The following is a 21,353-nucleotide window of genomic DNA, read 5'->3' on the forward strand; positions in this document are numbered from 1 at the left end:
CCAAAGCTAAGAACAGAGTTCTGAGTTTTCCTGCTACAGCCCACTGGTGAAGTCCAGTGTGGACTTGGATGGGAACAGATGAATTGTACTGCTAATAAGGTTTCTTTGTTTGGGAATTGACTGGGACGATATAACCCAAGATGGGGATCCTCTGGCTTAAGGGCCATTCTCAGCCCTCAAATCCTCCCCCATTTAGCCCATCAAGGCCCTTAAAACTCTACCTTCTCTCTGGAGCCCCACCCCAGTGGGAAAAGCCAGGGTTAAGGAAAGCCAACTTCACTGGGAGTCACTACCTCAAGTTTCTGGAGCAATATAATGCAGACCCTCCAGGACTGGAGTGTCTTGAAACAGCAGATCCTGAGGAGAATCTCCTTTTTGGTGGTGCTAAGCTAACTGGGAAACAACCAAGCATCAGTCAGGCTGGGTGCAGATTGTGGAAAGGGACATTTGTTGCAGTGCATGCTCTGTGTGTGTGTGTGTATGCGCGCATGCATGCAACTTTTTAACCCCTGTCCTATGGAGCCAACACCACAAGCTTCTGGGATGACCCTGGGTTGTGCCGTAGGACCTGCGCCAAGGTTTTGATGTTCAAAATATTGTCAATCCGCTGACATATTCACCATGGTTGAAGGATTCAGATTGCAGACTGGAATGGACCAAGGGAAGGGGCTAACTGGAGTGGAAGACAAACCAACTTGACGTCACTGCCTGATTGAATTGGGGGTGCAGAATCAAGGCCCACCTTGATCTACTAGCAATACTTGGGGGAAATTCATAAGCTCACTCCTCCAAACCTCAACTCACTAACAGCAGCAGCAGCAATGTATAAAGTTCCCAACATTTACTAAGTGCTGAATGGGAATTAAAAACAAGAGACCTACACACAGCTGTACAAGCTTCCCAAATACATCCAACAGACTTACCCATTCCGGACATCTACTACCAAAGCCCGAGGTTCCCGTAGCCCTGAATTCACCAGCACAGTGCGATAGGCCCCGTTGAGCTTTGACACTTCAATGGTATCCCTTCCCTTGTCACACCAGTACAGGTTCCCACCAACCCAGTCCACAGCCAGCCCATCTGGGTTGCTCAGGCCGGTGCGGTGCAGAACCTGCGGAAGCATAAGGCAAAGAACTGCATGAATCGAGAAAGCACTGAAAAGGGATTTGGTCAAAGGAACTTCTACCCTGCACTTTGCAAAACCAGGAGGAAATGGAACTGGGTTTACCCCGGTGTGGGGAGGGAGAGAACTCAGTCTTGGCAGAACTCTGCTGATGTCTGAATAGCCAAAACTGATGGAAAATACAGGACTGCATCCTGAGGATTCGGGAAGGGACACAGTCCTCTACTGCTGCAGATCACAGTCCAAGTGGCACCAGACACATACCTGCACATTGCTGCCATTGATGTGCATGCGGCGGATCATGCTGCCTTGTGTGGTGACATCTGTCCAATAGATCATTTGTGCCCGATAGTCAAAGTCCAAAGCCACAGCATTATTCAGTCCCTAAGCCCACCAAGAAAAAAAGACAAGCATTGGCAAGCATCCTGTGCCTCACACACACGAAGCTGAACTAGGCTTCACGGTTAAATCTCGCTTCCTGCTATCAGCTCCCCAGGCAGCTCCACACAAACTCTCTCTCTCTACTTCAGTCCATCCCATCTGTAATAAAGGGGATAATAATATTGACTTACTTTTCAGGGTTGTTGAAAGTAACTAAATGTTACTGATGATAAAAAATAATAAATCACATTTCTATAGCACTTTCAAAGTGCATTATCTAATTGCAATCATATTATCATTATGGCTGCTACTAAAATGCCAAGAGTACTGTCACTGTGCTTGTAATTTGCTACAGTTTCAGGAACCCTAATTCTAAAGCAGTGCTTCCCCAAATTCTGATAGCTAAGGCACATGCCCCTGACCTGAATTACAATGAAAGGATCAGTTCCCTCTTACACCATGAAGTGTCCTTTCAGGACACAGGGACTTGAGACACTGCCTTACACTGAGTGAAACCACTGATCACCTGGCTTTGACTTGTCCATGCTGACTGGCAGTGGCTCATCACAGCTTCCAGCAGGAGCCTTTCTTTGCCCTCCCAGGAGAAGCTGTAGATTGAGCCTGGGACTGTCTGCATGGAACAGGTGTGCTCCACAAAAGAGTTATAACCCTTCCCCCAGAGTCTGCGAGGGAAAGGAGGAGCTGCCCCACTACAATTCTACATGAGTTACTGACTTCAATGCATGTTCGGCTCCTGCAGAGAGGCCAGCTCCCCCTCTTGTTGCATCTGTGCAATGAGAGCGATCCAGTCACCCCTGACGCAGAGACACACCGTAACTACTGGGCCCATCAGAGCTAAAATGAAGCAGGCAAAACCAGGGCAGCAACTTCTGTGGGGACATAGCAGGCAGCCTCCATTTTAGAGTCACTGATGCTTCTTGCTGTGTTGTTAGTTTCTTTCCTGTGGCACAGAAGCAGTTCCCTGCCACCCCAACAATCAGCCATTACTCCATGGCCAGTGAATACATTTGCCTTCCTTTGCCTTTGCGGTATTTTTTCTCTCTTGGGATTGGGAAGTTTTGTGTCACAAATTGCTGCCTGAATATGGTCTTGATCCCCAAGGAGAATATGCCCCCTGCCCCAGACTCTGCTTCTACAATGGTCCCTTCCCTATACCAATTACCTGTTTGAGCAAAGTATAGTTGGAACCATCCAGACTGAGCTTCCTTAGGTAGTATCGATTAGCAAAAATCAGGAAGGGTTCATCTTCTGTGAAAGGAAACAGGATTTATAGCAGAATAAGGGCTGAGGGGTCACAAGGAAAAAATGGCTCTAAAACAGTTAAATGCTATTTTTAATAGAGACAATGGCAAACATCCATCCATCCATCCATCCATCGGAAGATCCAGTGCTCCTATGAGCACAGTAATCCCATGTTCTCAACTGCCACATCTCCCCACTGGCCCAATTACATGAGATAACAGCAAGGCCTCTCTGCTCCTCCCTAGGACACTTGCAGCAAAGAGGATCAGCATCACCTGTGACAGCTTTGCAGCTCGTTGGGTCATCAGGCTTCGGCATGTAGCCGTTCACGCAGAGGCACTTGAAGCTACCGTGGGTGTTGATGCATAACTGGCTGCAGGGGTAGGTGGTCGTGCACTCATCAATGTCAATGCAAGTCTTCCCGTCATCCTTCAGCCGGAACCCAGGGCGGCATCTGCACTGCAGGGGGCAGCAGAAAGTCATTACAGGTTTATAGGCAGTGCCCTGTGGAAAACACTTATTCTCTTGTTCACAGGAAAGGAAAGCAAACTTAGTGCAACATCCTATGCAGGTTTAGGCCTAAAATGTTCTACAACTCCAAGCATAACTGGTGGGCATTTGTAGGACTTTTTTCCTGATTAAACATGTATAGGGTTGTGCTCTTAGCCATCACTCTTTTGTTTTCCCTTCCTTCTGCAACAGACACAGGGAAGTCTGGAAATTTGGGAGTACAGGTAGGTCTCTTGGTCATTTGTAACTGTTTGGCAAGGAATTCTGACTCCCAGCTGTTTAGCAAGGGCAGTAATAACATGAATGCAACTCCACCCTACACTAAATTATACTGCTGAAATGAAAAAAGGCAGAGGAAACTGGGAATGCTTCTTTCCTTTCAGGCAAAAACCTTTTTATTCTCCCAATATTTTAATTGTTCACCTGTTTTAATTGGTGATTTTATATTTAACACCGGATGCTGTGCAACTGCTAGTCTTATTTCTATTTTTATTCTATTTTTTTAATCTGTTGTAAACTGTCCCAAGACGTCTGTGAAGAGACAGTATAGAAAAGCTTTAAATAAATAAATGCATGAATGAATAAATGAATGAAAGAATGTTTGCACAGAAGGCCTGTGATCTCTGGTTCTTCAAACATATTCCTGGGCTCAGAAGGCTTTTGTACCAGGTTGCAGGTTCTCAGGATTCTGGTAAAAAGCAAAGTAGATTCCACCAGGCTGAGGTCAGCCATGCTGAGTCCTGCTCGATTCAAATACCAAGAGGCAAGGGATTTTTTACATGAAAAGTATGAGCTATCTGGCTGAATTATTCCCTGACTCGCACCATTGCCCCCAGAGGGGCAATAATATAGCATAGCTAAGCATGTGTTACACCAGTGTGGAAGCAACTGCACCAGTTATCACTTAGCTACCAAGTCCAGCTCAAAGTCTTACTGTTGGCATATCAAGTCCTGAAGAACTTGGAGCCAGCTCACCTGGCAGATCACCTTTCCCAATACATACCTGTATTATTTATTTATTTATTTTTTGATTTCTATCCTGCCTTTTTCCTACAAAGGGCTCAAGGCTTATCCCCACAACAGCAACCCTGTGAGGTAGGTTGGGCTGAGAGTCTGTGACTGGCCCTAAGTTACCCAGTTGGCTCCATGGCTGAGCGGGGACAAGAACCCAGATCGTCTGAGCCCCAGTCCCATGCTCTTAACCACTACACCACACTGGCTCTATCAGTATTGGGTCTCTGCTGGTCATACCATGACCCACCTTGCAGTAGCACCTAGGTGGTGTCTACCTCTAGAATCCTCTCACTGCCACCGCCACCACCCCAACCGATATTCAAGAGGAGTCAACTGTGATGAGCTTCAGGCACTAATGAGAGATCCACCTCTTTATCTGATTGTTGTTGTTGTTGTTGTTGTTGTTGTTAGTGGCGAAGTTGTGTCTGACCCATCACGACCCCATGGACAACATTCCTCCAGGCCTTCCTGTCCTCCACCATCCCCCAGAGTCCACTCAAGCTCACACCGACTGCTTCAGTGACTCCACCAGCCACCTCAATTCATCCAGCAATTCAAAGGCCTCAATTCTTTGGTGTTCAGCCTTCCTCATGGTCCAACTTTCACAGCCATACATTGTAACTGGGAAAACCATAACCTTGACTATACACACTTTTGTTGGCAGGGTGATGTCTCTGCTTTTTAGTATGCTGTCTAGATTTGCCATAGCTTTCCTTCTCAGGAACAAGCGTCTTTTAATTTCTTGGCTGCAGTCCCCATCTGCGGTGATCTTGGAGCCCAGGAAAATAAAATCTGTCACTACCTCCATTTCCTCCCCATCTATTTGCCAGGAAGTGAGAGAACCGGATGCCATGATCTTAGTTTTCTTAATGTTGAGTTTCAAGCCAACTTTTGCGCTCTCCTCTTTCACCCACATCAAAAGGGTCTTTAGTTCCTCCTCACTTTCTGCCATGAGAGTGGTATCATCTGCATATCTGAGGTTGTTGATATTTCTCTCAGCAATCTTAATTCCAACTGGTGATTCATCTAGGCCAGTCTTACTCATGATGAGCTCTGCACAGAAGTTAAATAGGCAGGGCGACAGTATACAGTCTTGCCGAACTCCTTTCTCAATTTTGAACCAATCAGTGGTTCTGTGCCCAGTTCTAACTGTTGCTTCTTGACCCACATATAGGTTTCCCAAGAGACAAATAAGATGGTCAGGTACTCCCATCTCTTTAAGAACTTGCCACAATTTGTTGTGATCCACACAATCAAAGGCTTTAGCATAGTCAGTGAAGCAGAAGCAGATGTTTTTCTGGAACTCCCTAGCTTTCTCCATGATCCAGTGTATGTTGGCAATTTGATCTCTAGTTCCTCTCCCTCTTCAAAATCCTGCCTGTACTTCTGGCAGTTCTCGGTCCACATACTGCCAGAGCCTAGCTTGTAGGATTTTGAGCATAACTTTGCTAGCATGTGAAATGAGTGCAATGGTGCAGTAGTTTGAACATTCTTTGGCATTGCCCTTCTTTGGGATCAGAATGTAAACTGACCTTTTCCAATCCTGTGGCCACTCCTGAGTTTTCCAAACTTGCTGGCATATTGAGTGTAGTACTTTTACTGCATCATCTTTTAAGATTTTGAATAGCTCAGCTGGAATACTGTCACCTCCACTTGCTTTGTTGTTGCTCAGACTTCCTAAGACCCATTTGACTTCACATTCCAGGATGTCTGGCTTGAGGTCAGTGACCACCCCATCGTGGTTATCAAGGATGTTAAGCTCTTTCTTGTATAGTTCTTCTGTGTAATCTTGCCACCTCTTCTTAATCTCTTCTGCCTCTGTTAGGTCCCTGCCATTTTGGTCCTTTATCATGCCCATCTTTGCATGAAACATTCCCTTCATATCTCCAATTTTCTTGAAGAGATCTCTGTTCCTCCCTATTCTATTGTTTTCTTCTATGTCTTTGCACTGTTCATTTAAGAAGGCATTCTTATCTCTTCTAGCTATTCTCTGGAATTTTGCATTCAATTGGGTGTATCTTTCTCTCTCTCCCTTGCCTTTCGCTTCCCTTCTTTCCTCAGCTATTTGTAAAGCTTCCTCAGACAGCCATTTTGCTTTCTTGCATTTCTTTTCTTTGGGATGGCTTTAGTTGCTACCTCTTGTACAATGTTGCGAAGCTCCGTCCATAGTTCTTCAGGCACTCTGTCTATCAGATCTATTTCCTTAAATCTATTTGTCACCTCTACTGTATATTCATCAGGGATATGGTTTAGGTCATACCTGAGTGGCCTAGTGGTTTTCCCTACTTTCTTCAATTTAAGGCTGAATTTTGCAACGAAAAGCTCATGATCTGAGCCACAGTCAGCTCCTGGTCTAGTTTTTACTGACTATATAGAGCAGGCATGTCCAAAGTCTGCCCGGGGGGCCAATTACAGCCTTTTTTCAAATTTTGAGCGGCCCGCAGCCTCTTCTCCCTGCCGACTCAGCCACTGACTCATCCCCGCTGGCCGGCATTTTTCCCTTCACCACACAGCGGTTCCCGCAGCTGTCCCTTGCTGCCTCCTGCTCCTTCAAGGCTGGTGGTTATATTTCACCAGAAGATGGCAGTAGACCTGAGTCAGCACTCTCGGCGCGTGACCCTTGTGGCACAAGGCTTGTGTGCCCATTTCTAAAATGGCGACTGTAACTAAAAAAAGGAAAGTTGACAGCGAGGGCCGCCGCTTCCAGGACAAGTGAAAATTGGAGCATTTTTTCACTAAAATACGAAACAACTGTGTCTGCCTAATTTGCCAAGAGACTGTGGCTGTTTTCAAGGCATTCAATATCAAGAGGCACTACCAGACGAAACATGCTAACTACAACAAGCTAACTGGGAACAAACGCAGCAAAAAATTGAAGGAATTGGAAGCTGCTTTAACGGCACAGCAGCGCTTTTTCACAAGAGCCTGTGAGTCAAATGAAAATGCCACAAAGGCGAGCTACGAGGTGGCAACGCTGATTGCCAAGCACTGCAAACCTTTTACTGAGGGTGAATTTATTAAAGACTGTGTGATGAAAATGGTGGAGAAAATTTGTCCTGAGAAGAAGCAAGAGTTTGCCAATGTTTGCCTGGCTCGTAACACTGTGGTACGGAGAATTGAAGACGTTTCATCTGATATTAAGAGACAGAGGCAAAAGGAGTGGAGTTTGACTTTTTTTCGTTAGCCTGTGACGAAAGCACGGATGTATCTGACACCACTCAGTTATTGATTTTTTTTGAGAGGAGTGGACAATGACATGAACGTGAGTGAAGAGCTACTTGACCTCCAGACCCTTAAGGACCAAACAAGAGGAACAGATTTATTTGTTTCTGTTTGTTCCGCCATAGATGACATGAAACTACCATGGAATAAAGTCACTGGGATTATTACGGATGGCGCACCTGCCATGGCTGGCGAGCGAAGTGGATTATCAACCCTAGTCTGTAACAAATACAGCGAAGAAGGAGGCAAAGCTATAAAACTCCACTTTATTATTCACCAACAAGTTCTCTGCGCCAAACATCTCAAATATGATCATGTTATGAAACCGGTGATGAAGGCTATTAATTATATTCGCTCCAAAGCCCTGTGCCACTGCCAGTTTCAACAGTTTCTACTCGACATCCAGGTTGAATACGGAGATGTTGTGTATCACAATGAGGTAAGATGGCTCAGTCGGGGGTCTGCACTGCAGCGCTTCTACTCTCTTAGGGAGGAAATCGGACAATTCTTGGCAAAAAAGGGACAACCGATGCCAGAGCTATCTGATCCTGTTTGGCTGGCTGATTTTGGATTTTTAGCTGACATAACACGACATCTGAACGTGCTGAACACGAGCCTTCAGGGGCAAAATGCACTGGTAAGCCAACTGTATTCACATATCAAAGCCTTTGGGACCAAGCTGCTACTTTTCCAAAGGCACCTGTCACAAACGCAGCCCAATACCACACATTTCCATCGCTGCAGGGAATAATGACCAGTTTTCCACAGAACAATATGAGTGCGCAAATAAGGAGGTATGAGGCAGACATCTCATCTCTGGCTGAGGAGCTTCAACAGTGCTTTTGGGATTTTGCAGCTATTGAAAAGGAGATCATGCTTTTTTCATCTCCTTTCTCTGTGGACCCTGATGACGCTCCAGACCACCTGCAGCCGGAGCTCATTGAGCTGCAGTGTGATGCCGAGTGTCGCAGTCGGCACCAACAGCTCCCTCTTGTCAACTTTTACCGCCAGCTGGATAAAGACAGGTTCCAAGAGATTCGAACATTTGCTAAGAAAATGCTGAGCTAGTTTGGTTCGACATACTTGTGCGAGAAGACATTCTCGGTTATGAACATTAACAAGAACTGCGTGAGAACGAGACTAAGTGACTTTCACCTGCGTGACATCTTGCACATCAAAACCACTGTTTTTGAGCCAGACCTGGCCTATATAATGCAGTCGAGATCTCAGTATCACCCTTCACATTAGTGCAGTTATTTGTTTAGTCTTTCATAAAATAGTTCATTTGCATTTAATGTCAATGGTTCAAAGAATGTCAGGCTGAATGGTCAGCCCCCACACATTTTCACCTCACCAAATCTGGCCCTCCTTGTAAAAAGTTTGGACACCCCTGGTATAGAGCTTCTCCATCTTTGGCTGCAGAGTACATAGTCAGTCTGATTTCTGTGTTGACCGTCTGGTGATGTCCATGTGTAGAGTCGTCTCTTGGGTTGTTGGGAAAGAGTGTTTGCTATGACCATCGTATTCTCTTGACAAAATTCTACCAGCCTGTGCCCTGCTTCATTTTGTACTCCAAGGCCAAACCTGCCCGTTATTCCGGTAATCTTTTGGCTTCCTACTTTAGCATTCCAATCCCCCATGATGATAAGGACATCATTTTTTGGAGTTAATTCTAGAAGGTGTTGTAGGCCTTCATAGAACTGGTCAACTTCAGCCTCTTCACCACAGTAGTCCATAGACTTGGACTACTGTGGTGTTGAATGGTTTGCTTTGAATTCGAACTGAGATCATTCTGTCATTTTGGAGATTGTATCCCAGTACTGCTTTTCCTACTCTTTTATTGACTATGAAGGCTACTCCATTGCTTCTGAGAGATTCTTGCCCACAGTGGTATACCTGATGGTCATCTGAATTAAATTCACCCATTCCTGTCCATTTTAGTTCACTGATTCCTAAGATGTCGATGTTCACCCTTGTCATCACTTGTTTGACCACATCCAGCTTGCCTTGATTAATGGATCTTACATTCATCTGCAACTGAGTGTCCTTTTGGCTTTGACCCAGTCGCTTCAATCTTTCTGGCACTACTAGTGCTAGCCCTCCGCTCTTCCCCAGTAGCATATTGGACACTTTCCGACCTGAGGGGCTCATCTTCCGGCGTCATATTTTTTTGCCTTTTGGTACCATCCATGGGGTGTTCATGGCAAGGATACTGGAGTGGGTTGCCATTTCCTTCTCCAGTGGATCACGTTTTGTCAGAGCTCTCTGCTATGACCTGTCCGTCTTGGGTGGCCCTGCACGGCATAGCTCATAGCTTCATTGAGCTACGCAAGCTCCTTCACCACGACAAGGCAGTGATCCATGATTTATCTGATTATCTGATTAACCCTGATTTATCATGATTTATCTGATTAACCCTGATTAATTGGGCTGACCAGTTTGTTTGCTAATTTTAATTATCAGTTTTTAAGAAAAGGGAGACCAAATATGAGATGTAATGATTCTATAATGGGAGCCACAGCCTGGAATTTACAAGAGCTCATCAGAGCTGTCACGATGGATAGGATATTTTGCAGAGCTTTCATTCATAGGATCATTATAAGTCAGAGACAACTTGAGAGCACATAACAACAACGCTCTTTTAACAAACAGTTTACGTATGTATATACATATTTGTATTTATCATGATGCATGTTAATGTTTTTTAATCTTTTCTTTGTAAACCACTTAGCAATTTTATTTTTAGAGATGGCAAGTGGTATATAAATCTATCAAATAGGCAAGCAAGCATGCAAATAAATTAATAAAACAACAGACAATCTACTGGTCTTTAACAGTTGTCCCAATTCTGCCTAGTGTTAGAGCTGGCCCTGATATAACAACACCCTGTAGCCAGGCAGGAATAGGGGAAGAGTCACTGCAACTGCAAAGAGAGAGCTGTTGAGTCTCTATTGACCCAGCCCGAGAGAATCGCCAGCTGATGAAAAGAAACTACCAGGCCCAACCTTGTAGCCAATTTTGAGGTCCTCGCATTCCTGGGAGCAGCCACTTTGCTTCTTGTTGAGACACTCGTTGATGAAGCAGTTCAGCTCATCAGAGCCATCGCCACAGTCATTGTTGTTATCACAGAGCAGGTTGTTGGAGATGCAGTGTTCATTGTGGCACAGGAAAAAGGTGTCATTACACTTGCTCTCTGTAATTGCAAAGATGCCAAGAATGAACACAAGGCAGGGGGTTCTCCCCCCCCCGCCCAGATTCCCTTTTTCTAACTTTTTCGCACTTTTGTCATCGCACTGCATTTTTTCATCCTACCTTTCTTTTAGAGACCTTCAAAGTGGCACTCAGATACAAAGATACTTGATTGTTTTAAATTCTCTTTCTCATCCATCCATTTGTATTAATAGTATTAAGCAGCCACAAGAGAGAAGTTGAAAATGAATACAAATAGTGTGGATTTTATGACCACACCAATCAATCCAGTGTAAAAGCTCTCTTAAATAGGCACAGGTTTGCTGTTTGCCAAAAGGTATCCTCAGGAAAGCATTCCACAATCACAGTAAAAACACCCCATCTTGCATCCTGCTCCATTGGAGTTCAGATGGCAGGGCGGCAACAACGAACAGGGCCTCCACTGTTAAACAGAGCATGCGCCAGGCAAGCTCACACAGAAAGAGGAAGTCCCCGAGATACTATTGCCCCACATTACTTTGTGTCCTAAAAGTTGAGAACAATGCTTTACATAAGCCTGGAAAAAGATTGGCAGGCAGTGCAGATGAAACAACACAACTGTGATGTGAACAGAGTATCTGATCTGAGAGGGCCATCTGGATGCTACATTCTAAACCAGCTGAAGCTCCTGGTTACGCTTAAAAGACGCAGAGAGCATTTCAAAAATGCAATTGTATGTAAATCGGGGTGGAATTTGGGGCATCCCCCCTGTCCCTAGCTATTTTAAAGGATGGTACACCCATTACCTATTGCCACCTGCAGGCATTTTAGCAGGCTGCAATGGAAGTTGTTGAGAAGGGAAGGTCCATTCCACAAACCCTGTTTAAATGACTGCTTTATTCTTCCTCTTTCCTCCTGGTTCTTTTTCCCTTGTGTAGCATACAGACCCGCAAAAAGGGCCTTTCTTGTTTTAGTCATTGCATACAAGCCACTCTGGGAGCCCTTTTTGGCCAAGAAACAGGATAAAACTCATCTAAACAAATAAATCCCTACTATGCTTATCTTAGGGACTTAGCCCGTCTTCTAAAGACCCATCCTAACTCTTTAATTCCTCGAAAATACATTATATATGTTCCCAAGCATAAACTGTGAAGGAGACTGCTTGCTTGTCTAATTGGCAGCGTGCTTATTTCTAGATCTGGTTTTGTGTTCAGAGCACACTAGACTAAGTCTGGAGCATGGCAGATGGACAGCGGCAGACCGACGCTGTGGCCTGGGTTCTTTTTGAGTTAGAATTCTGCCCCAGGACACAAGGAGAGCAGGAATGTTCATCCTTCAAATGTTCAGGTTCACAACAGGGTTGCAACGGATGGATGCAGGCACAGTGCTGAGATATTTATTGGTAAAATCTTCTCAAGTGAAGAACAACATCCATGTGACTACGAACCCAACCACAGACTACCTCCATGACAAATGGAGTGCAAGCAGCCACACACACACACCTCAATCTCCCCTAACACATCATGGCACCTACCAGGGCTGGAGCAGCGTGGATTCTTGGGCGCTTCATCAGACTGGTCGTGGCAGTCAAACTCGCCATCACATTCCCACAGCTTATGAGTCAGGCAGCGGCCGTTGGCACAGCGGAACTCATTGGGGCCACACGTGAGGTACTCTTGAGGGATGAGGGAAGTGGGGAGAGAAAAGTCAGAGCATGCTGGAAAAGCTGCCTCCTCTTTCCAGGTACAAGACTCCCAATGACAGAGGGAGGCCAGACTCAACAGACACGCTCAGAATTCCCAGATAAAACAAGACTTATCAGGTCTGTACTCAACAGGGATTTGTGTCAGCGAAGACAGGCTTTTCCTGCATCTTAGCCTTGGAACTATCCTGTGAGGTAGTTGGCTCAGATGTTATTATTTACTTATAGTTAGTTAGTTATTAGATTACTATGCCACTGTTCCTATTACAAAGAACTCAGAGAGGCTTACATCATTCTCCTTCTCCTGCTCACTCTTATAACAACAACCCCATGAGGTAGCCCAAAGGCACCTAGCTGGCTCCACGGCTGAGCGGGGACAAGAACCCAGATCACCTGAGTCCCCATCCTGCGCTCTTAACCACTACACCACACTGGCTCTCTCTTATCAAGTGCTCGAACTCATCCAGTGAAATTCATGGCAGTGCAGCTATTTGAATCCAGTTCTCCAAAGTCCAGGGGCCACACTCATGTCTACCTAGCCTAATGCTTCCTACTCCAACTAGCAGCAATTCTTCAGAGTCCCAGGCAGTGGAAAGTCTTTTCCGTCAGCTGCGACATGATGCTTTAGGCTGGAGATGCCAGGGAATCAAACTGGGACTCTGTGCAAGCAAAGCAGGTGCCCTGCCGCAGAACCCTGGTCCCTCCCCAGAAGGAAGAAGGGCTGACCCAACCTGAGAATTCACTGAGAACGAACCAAGCCAACTTTTAGAAAGGAAACATGCAGCAATATATTTCTGCGTGTATGAATTTAATTTGGCTCAGTAATCCCCCATGTCAAATTCACTAAAATTGATTTTGTTTTTATAAAACCACACATTAGAACTGCAAAATATATCACGAGTTCCTGACCACAGCAGCAAGAAAAGCAAAGTGAAAGAGAACTCCATACAGTCCTCAGTGTAGCTGCCAACTCCTAGGGTAGGCTAGCAGTTAAGACTGCTAGAGATTTGGGTTCTAATTCCATATAGCCTGAAATGCCTGATGCTGCCCAATTTTGGAAGTTAAACAGGGTCGGGCCTGGTTGAAATCTGGATGGGTGACTCCAATAATTATTTATTTAATTATTTATGTGTTTGTTTGTTTATTTATTTCAATTTATATGCCACTACAAGCCCATACCTTGGCTCTCTGTGCAGCTTCCAGCAATTAAAACAATTAGTAACATAAAATCAGTAACACAAAATCATTAACAACATACCCAAAATATAAAAACATAATCCAACAAAATTAAAATATGACATTAAAACACTGAATACAATAATTTAAACTAAAATCAACTATAAACCAGGAATAGGGTCAATTGAAATCAAATTACCACTGAAATCAAGTATTAAAATGTTGTGACTCACCCAGAGAGCTTTGGCTACAGGCATTATAGAAAAGTAATGAATAATAATCATAATCATAATAAACATAATCCCCACTCAGACATGAAGACCACTGGGTGGCTTTGGGCCAATTACAGATTCTCAAGCCTAACCTACCTCACAGGGTTGTTGCTGTGAGGATAAGAAGGAGAGGTAGAAAACTTTGTAAGCTGCCTTAGGTTCAATGCAAGAGGAAGAACGGAAAGATATAAATGCAGTAACAATAACAATCATGATACATGCGAAAGGGGGAAAAAGTTAGGCCTGTTCCAGTTCTGCTAAGATCAACTTGATCAGCAGAAATCAAGCCGCTTCACTTTTCACAGCAAGGAGACAAAACATGCTGGGCTGAGGCACAAGTAAACAACCTCATATGGATCAACACAGCTGCCTTCAATTTTGCATTCCTTAGGAGTGTGGTTGTGGAGTCTGTATACCTCAAAATTTACCACTGTTGCAAAGCACAGATTTTTTTCAGCGCCACACATTTGCACTGCCTTTTCTTGCACTTACTTTCAGTGTGCTGCTTGCCCTCACACAGCCAAATATGACTGACTCCATAGCTCTATGACGTCATCCCATTCACTACCAGATTCCCAATTGCCTGGAATCTTCCATTATGAGGAATCCAGAAAAAAAGAAATAAAGCACAGCCAGGGAAACAATAGCACCATTTTTTTTAAAGAAAGCCTTTGCATAAAGTGTTTTTCCAGAAATATTTTCACCCCATTAAAATAACTTTTCCCAATTTGGGAAATTGGGTGCATCTGCAGAATATTTGGTGCATTGTGCCTGCTGCCATGTCCAAGCCCAGCCCTAGGTTGAGGTCTGCACTCACCACAATCCGCAGACTCATCTGAACCATCACCACAGTCGTCATCATGGTCACATACAAAATGTTTGGGGATGCACTGCCGGTTGTTGCACATGAAATCCCGTTCATCACATGTGTTGTTGTACACTGAAATCAGATGTTGCAGGTGATAAATGCTTTTCCCATATTCCCTTTGGCAAATCACTGACATTTATTAGTTCTGCAGCACTTAACGTGTACCCCTTTCAGGTTCTGGGCACAATAGTCACCCATCCTTTCTATGGTGGGAAATAGTAGATGGACTGAGCCATTCAGCTACTCCTTTCCATCCCATGTTGCATCTTACAACTGGGCCATAGGACAAGACTGAGCTGCTATTGCTCTGCCTTCAGAGAGTGCCTTAACTTAATGCAAGATACGGCAGTGTCCAAGAGCCTTCTGAGAGCTGGAAGCCACCACAAGGAGTTATCTCTCTTGATCTGCAGAGATAGGAAAAACTATACTGGAAGGAGGAGGAGGAAGGAAGTTCTTCCCAAGATGCCTGGGGGTAATCCTCTCCCCACCCATACACAATGGTCTCCCTGTTTCTCCATGCTCCCCAGACAGCAGCAAACCAGAGAGGGCCATTTCATGAAACCTCTTTAACTCACACAGCAATATGATTTGAGGCCACTAAAATGACTTGCTGGAGAAGGAAACGGCAACCACTGACTTCCACTGACTTCCACTGGAGAAGGAAATGGCAACCCACTCCAGTTTCTTTGCCATGAAAACTCCATGGAAAGTACCAAAAGGCAAAAAGATATGATGCCGGAAGATGAGCCCCTCAGGTCGGAAGGTGTCCAATATGCTACTGGGGAAGAGCAGAGGGCTAGTACTAGTAGCGCCAGAAAGAATGAAGTGACTGGCTCAAAGCCAAAAGGACACTCAGTTGCAGATGTATCTGGTGGTGAAAGGAGAGTCCAATGCTGTAAAGATCTATACTCCATAGGAACCTGGAATGTAAGATCCATGAATCAAGGCAAGCTGGATGTGGTCAAACAAGAGATGACAAGACTGAACATAGGAATCAATGAAACATAGGAATCACTGATCTTAGGAATCAGTGAACTCAAATGGACAGGAATGGGTGAATTTAATTCAGACGACCATCAGGTATACCACTGTGGGCAAGAATCTCTCAGAAGCAATGGAGTAGCCTTCATAGTCAATAAAAGAGTAGGAAAAGCAGTACTGGGATACAATCTCCAAAATGACAGAATGATCTCAGTTCGAATTCAAAGCAAACCATTCAACACCACAGTAGTCCAAGTCTATGGACTACTGTGGTGAAGAGGCTGAAGTTGACCAGTTCTATGAAGGCCTACAACACCTTCTAGAATTAACTCCAAAAAATGATGTCCTTATCATCATGGGGGATTGGAATGCTAAAGTAGGAAGCCAAAAGATAACCGGACTAACAGGCAGGTTTGGCCTTGGAGTACAAAATGAAGCAGGGCAAAGGCTGGTAAAATTTTGTCAAGAGAATACGATGGTCATAGCAAACACTCTTTCCCAACAACCCAAGAGATGACTCTACACATGGACATCACCAGACGGTCAACACAGAAATCAGATTGACTATGTGCTCTGCAGCCAAAGATGGAGAAACTCTATACAGTCAGTAAAAACTAGACCAGGAGCTGACTGTGGCTCAGACAGAGTTTCGCAACATTGGACAAGAGATAGCAACTAACACCATCCCAAAGAAAAAGAAATGCAAGAAAGCAAAATGGCTGTCTGAGGAAGCTTTACAAATAGCTGAGGAAAGAAGGGAAGCAAAAGGCAAGGGAGAAAAGGAAAGATACACCCAATTGAATGCAGAATTCCAGAGAAGAGCTACAAGAGATCAGAATGCCTTCTTAAATGAACAGTGCAAAGAAACAGAAGAAAACAATAGAATAGGGAGGAGCAGACATCTCTTCAAGAAAATTGGAGATATGAAGGGAACGTTTCATGCAAAGATGGAAAGATAAAGGACCAAAATGGCAGGGACCTAACAGAGGCAGAAGAGATTAAGAAGAGATGGCAAGATTACACAGAAGAACTATACAAGAAAGAGCTTAACGTCCCTGATAACCACGATGGGGTGGTCACTGACCTCGAGCCAGACATCCTGGAATGTGAAGTCAAATGGGCCTTAGGAAGTCTGAGCAACAACAAAGCTAGTGGAGGTGACAACGATGCAGTAATAGTGCTACACTCAGTATGCCAGCAAATTTGGAAAACTCAAGAGTGGCCACAGGATTGGAAAAGGTCAGTTTACATTCTGATCCCAAAGAAGGGCAATGCCAAAGAATGTTCAAACTACTGCACCACTGCACTCATTTCACATGCTAGCAAAGTTATGCTCAAAATTGTACAAGCTAGGCTCTGGCAGTATGTGGACCGAGAACTACCAGAAGTACAGGCAGGATTTCGAAGAGGGAGAGGAACTAGAGATCAAATTGCCAACATACGCTGGATCATGGAGAAGGCTAGGGAGTTCCAGAAAAACATCTGCTTCTGCTTCACTGACTATGCTAAAGCCTTTGATTGTGTGGATCACAACAAATTGTGGCAAGTTCTTAAAGAGATGGGAGTACCTGACCATCTCATTTGTCTCTTGAGAAACCTATATGTGGGTCAAGAAGCAACAGTCAGAACTGGGCAGGGAACCACTGATTGGTTCAAAATTGAGAAAGGAGTTCGGCAAGGCTGTATACTGTCGCCCTGCCTATTTAACTTCTGTGCAGAGCACATATTGAGAAAGACTGGCCTAGATGAATCACCTGTTGGAATTAAGATTGCTGGGAGAAATATCAACAACCTCAGATATGCAGATGATACCACTCTCATGGCAGAAAGTGAAGAGGAACTAAAGAGCCTCTTGATGCAGGTGAAGGAGGAGAGCGCAGAAGTTGGCTTGAAACTCAACATTAAGAAAACTAAGATCATGGCATCCGGTCCTCTCACTTCCTGGCAAATAGATGGGGAAGAAATGAGGTAGTGACTGATTTTATTTTCCTGGGCTCCAAGATCACCGCAAACGGGGACTGCAGCCAAGAAATTAAAAGACGCTTGCTCCTGGGGAGGAAAGCTATGGCAAATCTAGACAGCATACTAAAAAGCAGAGACATCACCCTGCCAACAAAAGTGCGTATAGTCAAGGCTTTGGTTTTCCCAGTTACAATGTATGGCTGTGAAAGTTGGACCATAAGAAAGGCTGAGCACCAAAGAATTGAGGCCTTTGAATTGCGGTGCTGGCAGAGAATGCTGTGAGTCCCTCAGACTGCAAGGCGATCAAACTGATCAGTCTTAGAGGAGATCAACCCTGACTGCTCTTTAGAAGGCCAGATCCTGAAGATGAAACTCAAATACTTTGGCCACCTAATGAGAAGGAAGGACTCCCTGGAGAAGAGTCTAGTGCTGGGAACAATAGATGGCAAAAGCAGAAGGGGACGGCATAAAATGAGGTGGTTAGATGGAGTCACTGAAGCAGTTGGCGTGAGCTTGAGTGGACTCTGGGGGATGGTGGAGGACAGGAAGGCCTGGAGGAATGTTGTCCATGGGGTTGCGATGGGCTGGACATGACTTTGCAACTAACAACAACAACAACAAAAGATGGCTTGCATTAAAGTACTTAAAGCAAACTCTATTCAGGATACGTTCAAAGCAAACCCACCCACCTTATGGCTTACTGAGTCAAAAACTGCCTGTCACTCACAAATGTTGGCCCACTCTCTGTTTTTCCACCTGCCCACAGCCTCAGGAATAAGGTTATTGGTCAAGCTCTAAGCAGGCCTTAACACAAGGCTAGCAAGCCGCACTGAGCTGATTGAGTCATATGTTAGACATACCTGTGCTAACAACACTGATTCGGTGTAGTAGGATCTACAGCCAGGGTGAAGAACACTTTTGGGGTGGCCAGAAGACCAACCACTTTCTGGCCTTGGTCAGAATGGATTATGTCAGTGCACGCATGCACGCACACACGCACACACACACACCACCTTCAGAGATACTACAATCCTAACATCATCCTGTTCCAGCTGGGAAAATCATAAATAATGAAGTTGTCCAACTGAGCACCTCAGCTAGGTTCGGGTATTACACCTGCACTGTGTCCCTCCCCCAGTAGGCTCAGCACAGGCATCAGGCCATGTGTGAACTGGGATTCTTCCGGACATGCTTCTTCCAGGGGTTGAAGCTTGGAGACCACGGCCTGACTGCTGGAGAAATCCAAAGAAGCAGGACAGACCAAGTAGAGGACTTCCACAGGCTAGATTTGTCCTGTGGCTAAAGGTTCTCTATCCCTGGGGAAAGTTAATTTTGCATTCAGTATGCTTGAACAAGCAAAAAAGGATGGGTAGATTTATCAGGTTTAGCTCTCCCAAAGATATGAACCGTATACAAGTGATGCTTTGATTTTGAGGTCCACAATTTGCCCACCATTGTTTTAGATGAACAGAGACTAACCAAAGTTTGTGTGTTCCAGAACATCAGAAGAGGACAAGTCACCCAGCCTTGCAGTGATAGGTCACAAAGGAGGATTTGGTACTTACCATGGAATTCTTTTCCTCCTTCCTCTGCAGTTGTCAGCCTTCACTATTAGGTGAAATTCCCACCCAGCACTGAGGACTGAACACCAAGGAGGAAGCAAGAAAATGCTACATCAACCCAGTCTGCTTCCTAAGCTAACAAGTTAGAAAGAGATCATCAAACAGCACACTGGAGATGAACATCATTACAATCTGAGTGCAGAAAAGACAAAGTCACTCACAGCAGCCGGCAGCCAGACTTTCATCATCCCCATCAGCACAGTCTTTGTCCCCATCACACAGCCAGTGCTGTGGAACGCACACGTAGGTGTTCGGGCACTGGAAAGAGCCTGCAGCACAAGTTGTGTGACCTAGAGGAGCAAAATTAATTATAAAAAATACAAGTAAAGAGATTCTTAATTGCTTAGCTGTTTAGAGAACCAAAAGCTTGATTTACTGAAGTTACTATTAAAAAGCAGAAATCCTCAACCCCAGATTTCTTTGCTCTGCCATGCCAGAACCTACTTCCCTTCCTGAGCTGGGGAGGTGTGGAGGGTGTCCCCCCAAATCCTGAGCCCTGGGAACTGTGACAACCAGGAACAGAATGTCAATATTATGAGCATTCAGTTAATTTTCTTTGGGATGCTATAGTAGGGAATTGTGCTAGAGGTGTGGTCAGGAAAATGCCTCCTCCCAAGCAAGGTTGGCTAACGACCCAGATATTATTTTTGTCTACCACTGCAATATGGCAAATTATTGCATGTTACCCCAAATTATTTGCACAAGTCCTACCCATCTTTTTATTTTTTTTGTAATGTACCATCCCTGGCTATGGTGATGCCCACATAGAATGAGTAATGGAAAGTGGGAGAGAATGGACTGTTGAATGAACTGATACTCTGGATAACATGCTCTTTTGACCCTTCCATGATTCTATGAATGGGACTCAGAATTCCTCTGCATCTTCTCCAAGCATCCTTGCAGTTAGACAATTCCTAGCTCTATGAATTCTGTATAGCTGTTAAATCTCTTCCTCCTTAACATGTTTGTTGTCTTTCATTATTGTGGCAAAAAGTATAGTAGAACAATGGGACAACATAGGAAACTTGCAGGGGAAAGCTGTTGCTGACGGAACCTCCTCGTAAAATTCTGTGAATGAGCCAGGGCAATTCTAGAACAAATGCTTCATCTGGAAGTCAAGCTCTAACCACCCACCTTCCCTCCCAAAACTGCAGCTCGGCATTCTACTAAATCCTGCTTCAACCCACTAAGTATCCCAACCTTTCATTTTGCATTCAACCCAGTGCATCATTCTGGCCAACCAATGGGCAAGCCACAAGCTCACTCCCTCTCTTCCTTCCCAAATCTGAAGCAAAGGCTTACGGCAACGGTGATCTTCATCCGAGCCATCGCCACAGTCATCCGTGCCATCACACACCCACTGCTTGGAGATGCAACGGTGATTGTTGCACTCAAACTTCACTGGGAAGCAGAACTTATCTGGAAAAAGGAATTAGGCTCCATGACAATCCAAAACCAGCCTCAAGAATTAAAGGAAAGCACTACAGAAATAACCCAGCATTTTTCCACAATTGGGCATAATATCATTTAAATAGTTGCTGGTGCAAAGAGGTGCTCTGACGAGCAAAATGGCTTGGAATCGCAGTCTGGGGACAGCACTTACTGCAGTGCGTCTCGTCCTCGCCATTTTCACAGTCATTCTCTTTATCGCAAGTCCACGTCATAGGGATGCACCTCCCACTCGAGCAGGCAAAGAAGTTGGCCGGGCACTTGGATTTTCTCACACCTGGAGAAGACAGGGAGGAGTGGCGGTGGGGTGGGGAGAGAAAATTATCAGGGGATGATGGAAGCTATTTGTGGGAGGGAGGGGAGCTACACATGGCCCCGTATTAGTCAGTATTAATCAGCAGCAATGGCTGGAGTGCTTCATACACTCTTGTCACCTGCGGAACGGCAGGAGGAGACAAAAGTTAAATTTAGCTGGCATCCAAAGAGGTATTTGAGGCACAGTCTCAGCTGTGGGCAGGCCAAGTACAATTTTAACAAATGGTTGATAATGTGGCTTACAGCAAATCTAAAATATTGCAATGCAATTAGTAGACATGTGTCTAAAAGAAATCACAGCAGCAAAAACTATGTATCTGCTGCA

At 44.8% G+C, this 21,353-nt stretch overlaps 1 protein-coding gene across 7 annotated transcripts in view; it reads right to left on the reverse strand.

The window, feature by feature from the left end:
* The window catches only part of LRP1 (LDL receptor related protein 1), a 405,127-nt gene that overhangs the window by 35,332 nt on the left and 348,442 nt on the right, over positions 1-21,353 (reverse strand). For all 7 annotated transcript variants that reach the window (XM_044443327.1, XM_044443325.1, XM_044443324.1 and 4 more), the window contains 10 exons: positions 20,868-20,990; positions 20,567-20,683; positions 19,426-19,554; positions 14,649-14,771; positions 12,216-12,356; positions 10,519-10,706; positions 3,043-3,226; positions 2,688-2,773; positions 1,388-1,507; positions 924-1,111 (listed from right to left, as the gene is read on the reverse strand). In XM_044443327.1, coding sequence (XP_044299262.1) covers positions 924-1,111; positions 1,388-1,507; positions 2,688-2,773; positions 3,043-3,226; positions 10,519-10,706; positions 12,216-12,356; positions 14,649-14,771; positions 19,426-19,554; positions 20,567-20,683; positions 20,868-20,990 — 1,399 coding nt within the window. The remainder of the gene's footprint in view (positions 1-923; positions 1,112-1,387; positions 1,508-2,687; positions 2,774-3,042; positions 3,227-10,518; positions 10,707-12,215; positions 12,357-14,648; positions 14,772-19,425; positions 19,555-20,566; positions 20,684-20,867; positions 20,991-21,353) is intronic.

The sequence above is a fragment of the Varanus komodoensis genome, unplaced genomic scaffold (genome assembly GCF_004798865.1).
Source record: "Varanus komodoensis strain SLA01 unplaced genomic scaffold, ASM479886v1 scaffold41, whole genome shotgun sequence".
In the NCBI taxonomy this organism is placed as follows: domain Eukaryota; kingdom Metazoa; phylum Chordata; class Lepidosauria; order Squamata; family Varanidae; genus Varanus; species Varanus komodoensis.